The 15,490-nt window shown below is 39.3% G+C and overlaps 1 protein-coding gene across 3 annotated transcripts in view; it reads left to right on the top strand.

Moving 5' to 3' along the window:
- Positions 1-15,490, top strand: part of CHRDL1 (chordin-like 1) — a 109,019-nt gene that overhangs the window by 66,570 nt on the left and 26,959 nt on the right. For all 3 annotated transcript variants that reach the window (XM_008578985.1, XM_008578984.1, XM_008578983.1), the window contains exon 6: positions 1,417-1,510. In XM_008578985.1, coding sequence (XP_008577207.1) covers positions 1,417-1,510 — 94 coding nt within the window. The remainder of the gene's footprint in view (positions 1-1,416; positions 1,511-15,490) is intronic.

Here is a 15,490-nt window from a genome sequence, read left to right as displayed (position 1 = left end):
AATGAGAAAACTCTCTATAAATACTTGATCATGATGATTCCCATGACATTACTTGTCAAAAGAACTGTGTTTACCTGTTAATAGGCATTTGGGTTGTGTCTAGTTTTACAGTTGTAATACAACTCAGCAATTAAAAATATGAACTAGTAATACATGGAGAAAACATAGATTAATCTCAAAATACTATTGATGAGTAAAAGAAGCAAGACCAAAGAGAGTACATATTATATAATTACATTTCATAAAATTCTCTGAAAGGGCAAACTAATTTATGAAGACAGAAAGCAGATCAGTGATTGCCCGGGCAGGGCAGAGAGGGGAGGGCTGTGAGGTGTGGATTCTGAAGGGTTATTTAAAAACTTTTGAAAGTGATGGATACGTTCAGTACTTTGATTGTAGTAATGGTTGGTTTCACAGGTTTCTACATTATCAAATTGTGTCAAGCTTATTAGAAGTACATTTTAAATTTGAAAAAAAAAGAATGTATACTTCACCAAGTATACCAATTATCTCTGTACCTAATTGTGAAGTGTAGAGAACATAATAGATAAAACTAGAAAATGGAGGAAAATGGATGTTTAAACTGAAGCATGAAGGAATGAAATTAGATGCACAAACAGCTTTTCTGCCTGTAAGGAGCATGAAACACTGGATTGCCAGGGGAAGTTATAGAATCTCTTCCCTTCAGGATTTTTAATAAACTTACAGTATCTCAGTATTTTGGGAGAATTTGGTTGTGGCCTTGCTTTCCTAATGATCTTTTGGGAATCCTTCTAGCCCCAGAAGAATCATATGCTTCTAAGAACTAAGAGCAAGATTTAAGGAATAACATTTGGAAGATAAAATTTTAGGAAATGGAGATTATTTCAGTGACAGATGTAGGTAGCAAGTAAATTTGATCCTCTCTCTCCTTGTGCTGGACTGAGCAGGGGAATTCAGATCATCTCGTACAGGTTTGTATTACCCCAGAGAGCTTGTCTCTTTTGTTTGGAAGGGAGACCCTAGTGAATGTTACAAATGGAGGCTATGACACAGATACTCATTCCCTTAAACCCCCAACATCCAGCTGGGGCTTGATGGGGACCAAGGGGTGCAGAGAACAGTGAAGAAAAGAGCAAGACTATATTTGATGGTCTGGAGACTCATGACAGCCCTCACAGACTATGTTGTACCACCTTAAACCAGGATGCGCAACTAGGATTGCTAACTCTTCTGGAACTTATTCTCTGGCACAGAGAAATAGTAAATAGAAAAGAAAAAGCACAATAAAATGTAGGAAGTACCTAGAATAGACTATAGGAGAGCACTGGGGAAGGTCATGCCATGTTTTGAGCCCCTGCTCTATCCCAGATACTGAGCTAAGCCCTTACACTTATCCCAGATCCTTCTGATCTTAATTATGTTTCTCCTTGGCAGGAGGGGAATGTGTACTGTGGTCTCAAGACTTGCCCCAAATTAACCTGTGCATTCCCAGTCTCTGTTCCGGATTCCTGCTGCCAGGTGTGCAGAGGTAGGTGTCCCATAACCCAAGACCCAATGGTGCTGCCATTATGAGGAGGAGAACTTAGAAATAAGGAAAATACCTGTTCAGTGTCCTAGAGAAAGGGGACTTTCATGTTATCCTTAGTTTTTACAGGTGCTTTTGTTCACAAAAGGAAAAAATTAAAGGTACTGATTTTAAGTAAGGGCTATAGCCTAAAAAAAACTGTGCTCTGGAGTGTGGCAGGGGAAGCTGGATGGAAGTCATCAAATGTGAAAGTGAATGTCTTTATCTCTCCTTCCTTAATCCTGTGTAGCTTGGCCTTGAAATTATGATATCATAAAACACAGGCCATTTCCATGCACAGCCTTAAAAGGAAGAATTGGCCTTGCAAAGCATGCATATGAACATTTTGAAGACTTTGCAGGGCAAATTTAAGTATATTTTTAAAATTCCACAGTGATATTGTGACAAGCTCAATAAAAGCAAAACGGAAGGCATCGTCTTCTTAAATTATATCCATGATGGAATTGTCATCTTCCCAAACCAGTCTTTTCTTTTTGGGGTTCCATTTTTTTAATAATGGCATCATTTTTTCTTCTAGGTTCCTGGGATCGAACCTAATTACCTTTAATTCCTCCTTTGTTGCCTCTTCTCAAATTACCAAATCTATCAGCAGTCTTTTATATCTCTCCCTTTTCCCACTTTCCCACTGGCAGTATCCTGATATTGTCTTCTTTTTCTCCCATCTAATCAACATATTTATTGAGCATCTACTGTATGCTTGGCACTGTGCTAGAAGCTGAGTCTATATTGGTAAATATGGTAGACATACAGGGCACTGCTAAACCATGTGGCATCTTTATGTGAATTACAAAAAGGATCCCCTTATTTAAGATACTTTACTGCCATTTTCAGAAAGTCCTTGTGAATGCACCTCCTTAGCTGTGGCACCCTTGTGCAGTATACAACCTACACAACTATATATGGCATACATAGCAGCAAAAATGTGTTCTTTGCTCTTATGGAAATCACATTCTTCCAGAGAAGACAAATAAACAAATAAGTAAACAAGTGTTTAAATATAAACAATGCAAGTGCTATAAAGAAAATAAATGACTGAGGTAGAAAATAAGAGGTTTATTTAGGGTGGGTGGTTGGGAAGGCCTCTCTGAGGAAGTAACATTTAAGCTCAGATCTGAAAGATGAAAAGGAGCCATCCATGCATACAGCCTGGGGAAGAGCATTACAGACACAGAGAAAAGAAAGTTCAAAGGCCCCAGGCAGGGAAGGGCTTAGAGTACTTAAGGAGGCTAAAGACCAGTGTGGCTGGAATATAGTGATTGTGGTTGAAACTGGCACAAGATGAGGCTGGAGAGGTGGGCAGGAGTTAGGCCATGCAGGGCTTTGAAGGCCATGGGAAAGAGTTTGGATTTCTGTTTTTAGTGCATTTGGAAGCCATTGGAAGGTTGTGAGCAAGAGTATGACATGATCCAATTGATGTATTAAAGGATCTCACTGGCTGTTGTGTCCAGATTAGATTGGAGGGAGGCATAATGCAAGTGGAGAGAGCAGGAAGAAGGTTAGTGCAGCAACCTCTCTAGTGTTAGAGAACGGGTGCTTGGACTGGGGACATAGTATAGAGTACTGGTTCAGAGTGGAGCCTCTGGAGCCAGACTGCCTTGGGTCTAATCCCAGCCCTACTTTCTAGCTGGATGACCTTACTCACCCTTTCAAACAATCTTTAAAGTAAGAATAATGTTAGCGCCTACCTCCAAGATGGTTGTGAGATTTAAATGGGATAATGCAGGAAAAAGACGTAGCACAGTGTCTTGCGATTAGTGAAGATTCAATAATGAGAAGTGGACATAGGAAATAAACCCAGAGCACTGGTTCTCAACCGTGGGTGCATATTGAAATTACCTTGGTAGATTTATACTCAGTCTGGGAGGAGGAGGTGATTCCAACGTGCAGCCAAGGTAGACAACCACTGAATGAGAGAGAAAACATTATAGGATTTGCTGGTAGAGGAAAGGTAAGTGACTCATATATTACGGCCATTTTAATCTTACAAAAAGATAGCCTTAACTTTGCTACACTCCTGTTCAAAAGTCTTTATGCTGGCACATACCATATTTGCTATGTGCCAGTCCCATTTCTAAGCACTTTATGGATATGAACTCATTTAATCTTATAACAACCCTATATGGTGACTACTATTATTATTCCCATTGTATGGATGAGGAGACTGAGGCAGAGAGAGGTTAAGAAGCTTGTCCAAGGTCAGGTACCTAGGGAGTTGAGGAGCTAAGATTTGAATCCTGGGTAGCCTTGCTCCAGACTCAAGGCTATTAACCATGACACTCTTTCAGCAAATGGGACAGCTCCTTGTTGCCACTAGAATATCTCATCCCCCTGACTCTGACAGTAAAGGCCCTCCATGGTCTAGCCTCAGTTTACCTTTATAGGCTCATATTCTCCCATTCATGTACCTCAGGTTCCATTTACATTGTTCTTACCTTTGTATCTTTGCTCTCTCAATGTTTCTCAGACTTTGGTGTGCTTCAGAATTATCTAGAGAACTTGTTGAAATTCAGATCCCTGGGCCACACCTGCAAAGGTTCTGATTTAGTAGCCTTGGGGTGAGGCCCAGAAATCTGCATTCAAACAGAACCCATCATTTATTCTAATCTAGAATGGGGTCTATGGACCACCACTTTGAGAAGTAATTCCTAAAACCATGTAGATGACTGGGACAGCCTGGATGGTTTTTCATCTCAGTTTAATGCACTTAAATTGAACTTATTAAAAGTCTGAAACCTGAGTAAGCCAAAAGAAAAGTAACCGATTTCAGTCTCTGATTGGTCAGAGCATGTGGTTCCAACCATATGGCAACCGAGTTTGGAGTGAATGAGTGGTGGCCGTTTTGTAATAAGGAACTGGGGAAAACAGAGGCAAAATGGCTGCCTAAGTAACAACTGCACATATACAGGTTGGAAGGAAGGGAATGTTGCCTCTTCTGGAAAATCCTTTCCCACCATCCCTGCCTGTAGAAATCCTGCCAGTCCTTCAAGACCTAGCTCAAATGCAGCCTTCTCAGATTCTAACACAGGTCATCCTCAGGTCACATTTTGATAAATACTAGCTAGAAGATTTTGCTCTCTTCTCTGCCTTCCTACCTCCATCCTTAATTTCTCCACCCCTAAATCCTGCTTATCCTTCAAAGGTCAGCCTAAATGCCACCTCCTCCATAAAGTGTTTTTTAATCCTGAATGTTAGGAGTAAACTTCCCTTCTCTCTAGGACCCCTCAGCACTTAACCTGTGCTTCTCCAGAAGCATTTCTCACCTTGTCACCTTTGGGGTTTTTTATTATTTGTGCCTGTGTCTTATCATCCCTACCATCATATAAACTTAAGGCAGAAACTCTTTCCGGTTCACCTTTATTTCCCCCACTGTGATCTTTGAATGAATGCACACCAGGTTGGAAAGATTACTAGAAAGTTAGTCACGGTTTTAATTAATGGTAATAAAATAGTATGATTGTTGTGCTTTTTTCCCCTTGAATTACTGACTGACTGCAGTAAGTGGTACTATGTATCGGTTCATGGTCGATAGGAAATTACTTGGCGTCATTCCTGATCCCCAAGTTGTTTTTCTCCCCTATCCCACTTTAGGACACTATAATTAATATTTCATTTTGGAAGGACTGACCTTATTCTGACTACCAGCATATGCTCATCTGTTTTAATATGCTATTTGTACCAGCCTTCATAAGTCAATATGGATTCAGTTACAGCCTAATTTGATTTATGCTTCAACAAGTCCCTGGATCTTTCCATACCTGTTTCTTACAATGTGTGCATATACTCACATATTTGTACTGCAGTGCACCCATAACGTTTCACTCAGAAAAGAAAGATGTTTTGTTCTTCGCCTCCTTTTTCATCTTTGCCCCACCTTATTTTGAGTCTTCCTCAAAGAGAAGAAAGTTCATACTAAGCAGAGATGTATATGTGATTGCTAATATAACCAGCTGGTCACTATAATCCAGTTGTAAGGCTGAGATTATTTTGTTTTAGGAAAAGGATATGTGAAATCTAAACAAAACAATTGATATAAGAAAGGAAAGTAAACCACAAAAAGACATATTATTACATCTGAGAGGCAATATAGTGCAGAGGACATAGAGTCTGCAGCCAGGAGGTAAACTTGACATTGCAGGGCTACCGCTTACTAGTGTTGTTATGTTGGACATGCTACTTAACCACTCAGAACCTTGGTTTTCTCAGCTGTAAAAATGAAGATTATAATATCTACCACCCATGGAATAGTTGTAAAGATTAACTGAGATGGCATAGAATGCTAGGAGAGAGCCTAACACAGAGTTATTGCTTAATAAGTGACAATTATTGTCTTTTATGTAATAATTACTACATTTATTACCTGGGAGTTAAATAGAATTGAACCTCCTGTATCTCTGATAGCTTTGCTTTTTTATTTATTTAATCTCTGTAAGCAGAACTTTATTTCTAGTTCTTCGTGTGGTAACAGATCCTGGGACTATCTTCTTTACAGTTCTCTTGTCACAATTTAAATTTCGTTTCTTTTATTATGTCCTCAGAAGCAACAGATGAAAGCTAGTTATTACTGATCATGTATTGTCCCTTCATATACTTGACAATTCATTAAGTTCTTTTTTGGCTATCTCTTCTCTAGCCTAAATACACCATTTTTTCCATCTTTCCTTATGAAGATTAAATCCTACACTTTGATAAAAGTTGTTGGTTTTTTCCTATGCCTCCAATTTTCTTTACATCTTTCACTTATACGTAATGTGGTGAAATGCCTTTGAAGTTCTAATTTTTGAAACACCTAGGTATTTTTTTCTGTTCAAATGATGTTTTTACAAAGGTGTATCTTGTGTAAGCATATTACTCATACAGCAGGGAACCCAGACACTTCTCCCCTATGCTGGCCACCTAACTGTAGGCCAAATACTGAGGAAGAAATAATAACGTGCAAATGTTCATATAAAGGGCCCCATTGAAACAGCCTCTCTGCACTGTCACCAAACACTAATTTGTGCCTTTCTTCCTGGGTCAGACAGCAATCCTAGACACAGATTGACTCTTAGACCCGGCCTCAGTTGTTTAGACATGTCTTTGAGGCTAGAACAGTCAGGAGAGTGTCAGCAGAGTATGTATCATCGCTGGCACTTCAGCAAACCTCATCTGGACTGGAAGCGTAGTGCAAACAGCCACTGGAACCTTAAGGGAAACTTTATCAGAAGAAAAAATCTCTTCAGAGATTGTGCTACTGCTACATTCTGAGTAGACAGGCCTCACACCCAAACTCACACCTGGCTTCCCTCTACTGTTCATCATTTCTGCTTGTCTCCTGTCTATCTTGCCAAAGCAAAGGGGAAGGCTATGTACTTGGACTCTAGACAAGAAAGATGTATTTGGGGTAGGCTGTTGACTGTACTGAAAGCCAAGTAAGCATTTGGTAGATGATCTATATATGTAGCAACTACTATGTGCCGGGCAGTGTTTTAAGCACTTACATATGGAACAGCTCATTTGATCTTTACAACAATAGTAGGAACTATTTTTTATCCCATTCTACAGATGAGGAAACTGAGGCAGAGAAGTTAAGTGATTTGGCCAAGGTTACATGTACTAAGCGGCAGAGCTAGAATGTGCACCTAGTCGGTCTGGCTCCCGAGTCCCAAGCTATTAACCCCCACACTATCTGTTTGGATCCATTCTTAAGAATGTGACAAGGGCCTCTCCTAATGCAGGGGAGTAAAGGGGGAGAGGGGACATACGTGGCACATTGGTATAGGCAGATACTTTGGAGAGGGTAACCACACTGCCCATCTTTCCCCATCAAGGCCTCAACCTGCCCATTCCCAAACACAGGGGACCACCTTTGTCCCACCCTTCTCTCTCTCTAGGCTTAAAGAGTCTTGAGTGTAAATATCTACTTTTTTTCATTCAGCAGACATTTGCTAAGCTACCACTAAGAACCCGGCACTGTGCCAGTGCTGGAGATACAATGGTGACCAGAAACAGACATTTAACCTGCCCTCATGGAGTTTTAGTGGAGAAGACAGACATTTACCATATGATGATACAAGTAAACATAAAATTGCAACTGTGCCACATGCCACAAAGGAAAGGTGTTACAAAAGCTAATAATTGAGGGAGGTGGACCTACTCAGGGAGGTACAGTAAGGCTCCTAGGACTCTCTCTCCAGCCTCAACTCACACCACATTCCTCCTCAGTCTCTGCACTGCAGGGTGAAGGAGGATTGGATCACAAGGTAGGGAAATAACTATGGCAATCCTATATTCCCAGGATCCTCAGCTTCTGATCCCACTGTGAAACCAACCCCTGTCCAATGCTATAGGAGTCTCTATACTGTTCTCTGTACATTGTACGTACTGCATAATACTCTAGTCTGGGAATTTTCTTCTTAAGGAACTGCTTGATCATGTTCGTCAGTAGCTACTATCTCTTACTGTATTATCCAATCTAAATTCTTCAGCTTGTTTTTAAAGGCCCTCTTTAAAACAGTCTGATACTTCCTTAACCTACTTCCCATCCTCATTTCTCTGACTTGAACACATACACGTTCTCCTCTATGCTGGCTGATCTCTTTGGATTACAGCATGCCATGTTACTTCCCACCTTCCCTCCTGTTATATGCTTCTCTTAAACGCTTCCTCTTTACAAGCTTGGAACAGCTCCCCTCCTCTCTTCTACCTATTAGGATTCCATTCATCTTTCAAAAGCCTGGCAGAAATGACACCTTTTCTAATAGTCTTTCCTGATTACTGTCGTCCTCATTGATTTCCTTCTTCTTTGACCAGCTTGAGGGCTTAGTCTGGTCCATAGAGTTTATCATTTGCAAATATGTTTGATATTGTTCATTGTTTTGTGTGTCTTGGCTTCTCAACTGAGAAGCTCTGTAGAAAAGGAGCATCTTTTCTTCTTCCCCTGTTTCTGCTAGCATAGTATTAAGCATATATCTTGCTGATAGATTTATTAAAACAGAGAAAGCCATAGTCACAAAAAGCTATTGACAACACTCCAAGTGCGGGCCTGGCTAGGGAGGCAGGAGAAATGACTGAACTCACAACTTGTTCAACCCAAGCCCATTCACCCAACACATAGTCAATGAACTCAAGGAGAGAACTGAAGTCTCTTTTTATGAAATTGAGATATTTGTGCTTAATCCTTCAAGGTAAATGAAATTAGAAGCAACTGTTTTAAAGTAATCTGTCAGTGTTCAAGACAACTGCCATTTTACCTAAGATTCTTGATTTCTCTTTTCAAAAAGCAGCAAAATTTCACCTCAGATGTCATCTTGGCTAAAATCCAGGAATCTTGGGGAAAGTGGTATGTGAGATAGTTCATTTTTTAAAACATCATAAAAATCTACCAAATTTTTCAATGTTTTCAAAATCAAAGGAAACTGGAGAAAATAACAGCAACTCCAAATATAGATTCTCTCAAAAAGTTATTTTTGCTTTGGCCCACATTTTCTGCAAAAACATGATCATCTCCTAGTCCTAATGATAGGAAGGAAACATTAATGAGAAACACTACTTGAAAAAATGAAAGTTTATTTTGCATAACAAATTTTATGCCCATTGATTAACAACTCTCCATTTCCACCACCAAGATGAGTAAGTTCTAGAGAACTGCTGTATAACATTGTGCCTATATTTAATAATACTAGACTGTACACTTAACAAATTTGTTAAGAGAGTAGATCTCTTCTTAAATGTTCTTACCACAATAAAATAAAAATTTAAAGTTTTTTGTGTTAGTATGTTCTCACCTAAACTTCAAAATATATTGAAATACACTGATATTTTTATAGCTCTAGAATAGTCTGAACCAGCATTAGTAATCCCTTTTCAAAAGTGAATCATTTATGTTCATGAATATGGGACCATCTTAGAGATTTTCCACCCTTGCCTACCTCGCCTTTTCTAAATTCCAACAAGAATCTTTCTCCTTCTATGGAAACATTCCAGGTTGTTTTTGTTCTCTCTTCATCCCTTGTGCTCAGAATTCATCTCTGCGTGCTGGCTGACTGATTCAGGACCCCCACCCCTCTGAGATCATCATGTTCCTTCTTGGCATGTTACTTATGTCTAGAATATTTTTTCCTGGACAGAAAGTCTTTCAGACAGTGGATGGGACAGCACTGACTTTCATATTGAGCTTAACAAATTAACAGCAGTGATTCCTAATTAGCCACCTGGGATATCCTGTCAGGGTCAATAATGCCCCATCCTGTTTGTGGGGTTGGAGGTCTTTTTTTGTGTGCATATGAGTCTGGTTCTACAATAAAAATAAGGAATTCCCAGTGAAGCATTTCAGAGCAATTATTTCTTCATGGGTGGTTAAAGCCACTTTTCCTTCAGACTTCTTCTTTCTAACTACTTCAAGGGATGCCAAAGCTGCCCAGAAACACTATTGGATGTGCCCATTACTCACGCTAAAATAATCTTCATGAGCTTAGACTCCAGCATTTATAGAAATCAATCCGACTTGTTAACTGATAGTGTAAACAGAAGAGAAAGAAACATGAGAAAGAGAAGCAATGTCAGGCAGAGGAATCAATTGAGTATTACCCACATTATAATTGTAAGAACTTACAAAGTCCAGGTCTCCACAGCCCAGGCTAAGTGGACAGTTGATGTAATTATCCAGTTGATTCAAGGAAGAGCTGGGATGACTACATCCACTTTCCACTTGGCTTTAACTGTTAAAACCATATCCATGTTCCCCATTCCCACCACGTAGTCTAGTTCTCTTAGGGTAGGCAAGGAAGCCAAAGTGATGCTCATAGAAAGAAGAAGGACCTTACAACTGACTGCTTTTTATTTCTAGGTTGACCAGGCAGTAAACACAGGTAGATCACTGAGTTTCCCCTTTCTGTCCTGCTTTTTATTTTCAGTTATGGATGTGGTAGCACAGGACCCAACTTCATTTGGCTACTTGGATTTTTAACACTCCATTTCACAACTATATAAGTTGCACTGCCTCCCAAAGAAGCAGATATCTGTCCTTTTAAGCTTCATTTGTAGCCAAGATAGAAAAGGGATTTGAATTAAGGTGCAAATTCCTTTTCTAAGAAGATGAAAATAAGGAGAGGACTAGCATAATTATGAGAGAATCTAAGTGAGTTTAGAAGGTATGAGCTGAAAAAATCTCTGCAGTGATTTTTTTTTTTTTTTTTTTTTTTTTGGTATCTCCAGGACCCTGGCTTCTAATGATTTAGAAACAAAATGATTCCCTTTCTATATGCGGATATAAATTTTCTCTTTGTTAGTCTTTATTTAATCCAAACACTTTCCTATGTTAAATACCTAAAACACACTTGTGGGAGTCCCTTAAGCTAGCATTTACCCATGTGTAAGCTATTCTTGAGGAGAAGGAGGAAAAAGAAGTGGAGGGAAATGATGGGAAGAAAGGGGAGGGGGAAAAACAGCTGACATTTACATGATACTTCTCCTGTGCCAGGCACTGTCCTAAGCATTTTGTGTATACTAATTCATTTAATCTTCACAGCCCTACGAGGTGGGCATTATTGTCTCCATTTTGGCAATAAGGAAACTGAGACACAAAGAGGTTAATTCGTGTGCCCAAGGTCACACAGGTAGGAAAGGGCAGAGCCAGGATTTGGACCCAGGTTATCTTGCTCCAGTCTGTTTTCTTAGCTATTACACTATACCACCTCTCAACTTGGGGAAGTGAAGCAACTTTGGAAACTCTTCTCTGAGGCTACTGGGAGGAACAGACATTGTGATGACTCTGTTCCCAGGGGCCAGACATGGTAACAATCCAGCAGATGCATTGAGAGTACTGTGGGAAGCAAAGACCCCATTTTCTAACCATAAACTTAGATCTGTTTTAGCCACATCACATCTCCATTGAAAGAGCAGAGTGAGGATTGTGGGCACCATCCAGCCAGTAGTTTCTTTATCCCCTCTCTTCTGATTCCTTTCTACAAGCACATATGCCCTCCCAATGCACTTTTTTAAAAATAAGTATTTCTCATTTTTCTGGATAAATGCTTTCATACTCCTCTTCAGATTTGGCTTGCTACTATTGGCAGGAAATTCCCTCTTGTCTGTGTTTTAGTATTTCTCAAGCAGATATTTTGTTAAAAATGCTAAGAACGTATATTGACAGCCCAAACAATAAAGTGCTTTATTTGATGATAAAGTGTTTTCTAAAAAAAAAAAAAAATAATGTGGCTGTCTGCTTTCCAAGACACAGGAAGACTTCTTATAGTACTATATAGTATTATTGGAAGCTCAAATGTCTATCAGTGGTGATTCCTATACCGGGGTTCATTAAAGCTTCCATCAAATTTCAGCATGCTCATTCCCTCCCAGAAGATTTTGTTGAATTAGATGTTTGGCAGAGGCCCCCTAAGATCATCTCCTTTGACTCAATCCTTCACATCCAGCTTGGGTACTGAGTATTGGAGATAAAGTGCCCCACCATGGAACCTGGTACGTGGTAGATGAATATTTCACGATGGGCTTCTTCCTCCCTGCCCTCTTCCACTTTCCCTATAAAGCCCTTTAACTGTTTGCCCCGAGTCTGCTGTTTTCAACTTGTACCTGTGAAAATACAGAGATCACTTCCCCTAGTTTTGGGGATTCATTTTGTTTCTATTTGCCTTATGATTAGAATGAATATATATATGAACATATATGCACATACACACATGCACATATACACACACACACAAGGATAATTCCAAAAGCTTGTGGAAAAGTAGAATTGAAAGATAATAAGAATTTTTTAATGAATTTTGTGAAGGGGTGTGTGCGTGTGCGTGTGCGTGTGTGTGTGTGTGTGTGTGTGTGTAATTTACCATTCAAACTGAGACACTTTTGAAAGTGAGAGGTGCAGTTTTAATAATCATGCCTGCCAGGAAAATAGGCAATAAAACTGGGTTGTCCCAGATAAATTGGGCCCTGTGGCCACGCTGTTTATGATGTCTCATGTGGTTCAGAAGTGGCCACATACTGGTGTAGTTTTGCTGTCTGAGGCTTATCTTCAGGGTATCTCAGAATCTCATTGTACACTTAGTCCTTTTAAGAGGACAGGCTTTACTTCCCTGACCTGCTCAAGCCTACTGGAAATTAGTGGAAGCCATGGGAGTTGTAAACAGTCTGAATTTCAGCCTAGCTTTCGACAATTTTTCGAATACTTGTTCTCCATTTCTGCTATTACCAGAAAGCCAAGCCATTCCAGCTCCATAGGGTACCACTCAGAGTATAATTGAGGTTTGAATAAACAACACATGTGGCTTTTAAGGTTAAATGAATATTGTTTGACATACAGTACACTAGAGTTGTTTTTCATTTTGGTTTTAAAAATTGGTTAAAATTACATCTTATTGCTTCTCGGAATTAACTAGAATCCATCTGTCTCCATTAGAATCACTGCTTTTTACCAAAAGCCTTGGCTGAAAGAAAGAGGCTCCATCTCACTCTAGATAATTTGTCCAGTGAATCAAAGAAAAATAAAAGCAAAGCAGCAGGTTTTTAGGGTATTAGTGTCTCCTTTTTTTTTTTTTTTTGCAAGATATAATATCTAAGATGGTGAATAGACATATCTATTTTTAGCTATTCAAAAAGACCCTACCCAGGTCTAGAGAATCACTTATAGCCATACAAAATATCCACATTTAAGAAGATACTTCCAGTCTAATGACAGTTTAAATTAAGTAGAACACCTAAAATGTTGAAACCTTTAGCAGCTACATAATAGAACATTCAAGCTTAGAGAATGCCATTTTGATGACTTTGAAAGCTCAAAAGCACCAAAAATACTAGCAGTTCATAGTATTTATGTGATATATATTTATATATAATGTATATAGTATGATAACATATATAAGTTTAGTATATACATATATGAGGGGTCTTCAAAAAGTTCATGGAAGGGTTTGTATTATTTTTCAATCCCATTTTTCCACGAACTTTTTGAAGTACACTTATATGTTTTGTGTGTGTGTGTGTGTGTATTTATATTTGTGTGTGTGTCTGTGTGTGTGTGTGTGTGCATGTGCAGGAGTAATGGCTCCAGTAGTTTTTAATGAAATGAAATAGTTCAAATTTAGGTACATAAGCCTGTCTGCAAATGCTCGGGTTTTCCAATGCAGGTTGTGACACCTTCATCTGAACTTGTGTTACAGGGTGTTTCATATTCTTCTCTCATACTTGCTACTGACTTGCCTTATTGCTTTGCCATCTTTCCTCTCTGCTCATTTGTACAAGGGACTATATGCTTCTATAATGCTTCTAGATTCTGACTGGACTATAAGTATTTAAAGGCTCTCTTTAATTATAAGCCTTTTTAAAACTGTAGGGTCTAAATGCAATGAATCGAACTTCAGAAGGCCATGCTAAGGAAACGTTTTGTGTCAACACCAATCATTAAATCTACATTTAAAGAGGACATTTCATGAAGAGAGCTATTCTATCATTTTTCTTTCCTAATTTGTTTTCTCTCTTTTGGCTACTTAGTTTGAAACCACATCATATAGCTTTCACATTTTGTTTTGACATTTGCTGGTGAATCTTTTCTGGTTTCTAATCTTCTCTCTGGTCCCACATCTTCCTTTGACTCAGACCCATCACTGCTAGCTAAAATGGGACAAGCAAATGTAAGTTCATCCCTACTCAGTCACTGGCATTGACAGTGCCCTTCCCCAGCTCTCCAGATTTGCCACCCAAGAGTCAATGTGTACTGCTTTCTCCTTTGCCTTCCTTCTCCATTATCAAATCTTCCATTGGGGTATTATTTTCTTTTTAAATGCGGTAGTCTGATTTAACCCTTCTTCTCTATTATTGTGTGGAAGCTTATGGCCTAGCACATATTACCATTGCAGCCTCCTGGATGGCTTCCCAGATTCTACTTGCTCCGTAATTAGTCTATACTCTGTTGCCAGAATAAACTTTGATGAATATATATTTTTTTAACCATAAGAACCTCTACGTAAAATAGGTAACAGAATTAAATGTGAATTATTCAGTCTTTTTTTTTTTGAAGTCCATGCTGTAATTATTTACTACCCTTATTTACCTCAACAACCCACCTCAGTCTCTTTCTTTTTTTATTTTTTCGTGACCAGTAACGGGATCGCAACCCTCAGTGTCGTGCCCGCACCACACTCAACCAGTGAGCGGACCGGTCTCTACATGGGATCGGAACCCTTGGTGGGAGCGCCACCATGCTCCCAAGCACCGCCCTCTACCAAGTGCGCCGCCGGGCTGGCCCCACCTCAGTCTCTTTCTCCCTCTCTCTCACCACGTGCCATTTCCGGCCCCATTTCTCCTGTTTCCACATCTGAAGTTTCTACTCAAGCAAGCCATACCTTGCTTGCTATCTCCAGTATGTGATTTGCTGTTTCCAAAGCTGTGGTCCTTTGCACAAGCCTTTTTCCCTCGGGTTGAGATTCTCTCTGCCCACATCACTGTCTGTGTTCTATAGTATCTACTTTTATTTTTTTCCTAAAAAGTTTATTTATTTATATTTGATTATACATATTTATAGGGTACAGAGTTGACTATCAGGATTCGTATGCAGTATGTGATGATCAAATCAATATTATTCGCATGTTCATCATTACAAATTGTAATTAGTCTTTGTGTCCCTTACAGCATCTACTTTAAAAAATGTGACTTAGCAGTTCTTTTAGGGAGCTTTCCACAATTATATGTGACTTCTCACTTCTCCCATTTAATATCTTCTAAGCAGGTATATTTTATTTAAATTTCCAGTTGTTGCTCTATGTGTGTGTTTTGAGGCTGTTTCCTGTATTAATTATCTGTCACCTCCAACCAGGGTATAAACGTCCTAAGGGCAAGGGCCCAGCCTGATTTCTCTCTTCCTCTTGCCTCTCAACCCAAGAAGTGTTCAGTGCATGTTAACCGACTCTAGGGCATTATTTTCTAGTCATAGGA

The sequence above is a fragment of the Galeopterus variegatus genome, unplaced genomic scaffold (assembly GCF_000696425.1).
Source record: "Galeopterus variegatus unplaced genomic scaffold, G_variegatus-3.0.2 Scaffold1794, whole genome shotgun sequence".
Taxonomy (NCBI): domain Eukaryota; kingdom Metazoa; phylum Chordata; class Mammalia; order Dermoptera; family Cynocephalidae; genus Galeopterus; species Galeopterus variegatus.
This window is presented reverse-complemented; position numbering and strand designations above follow the sequence as displayed.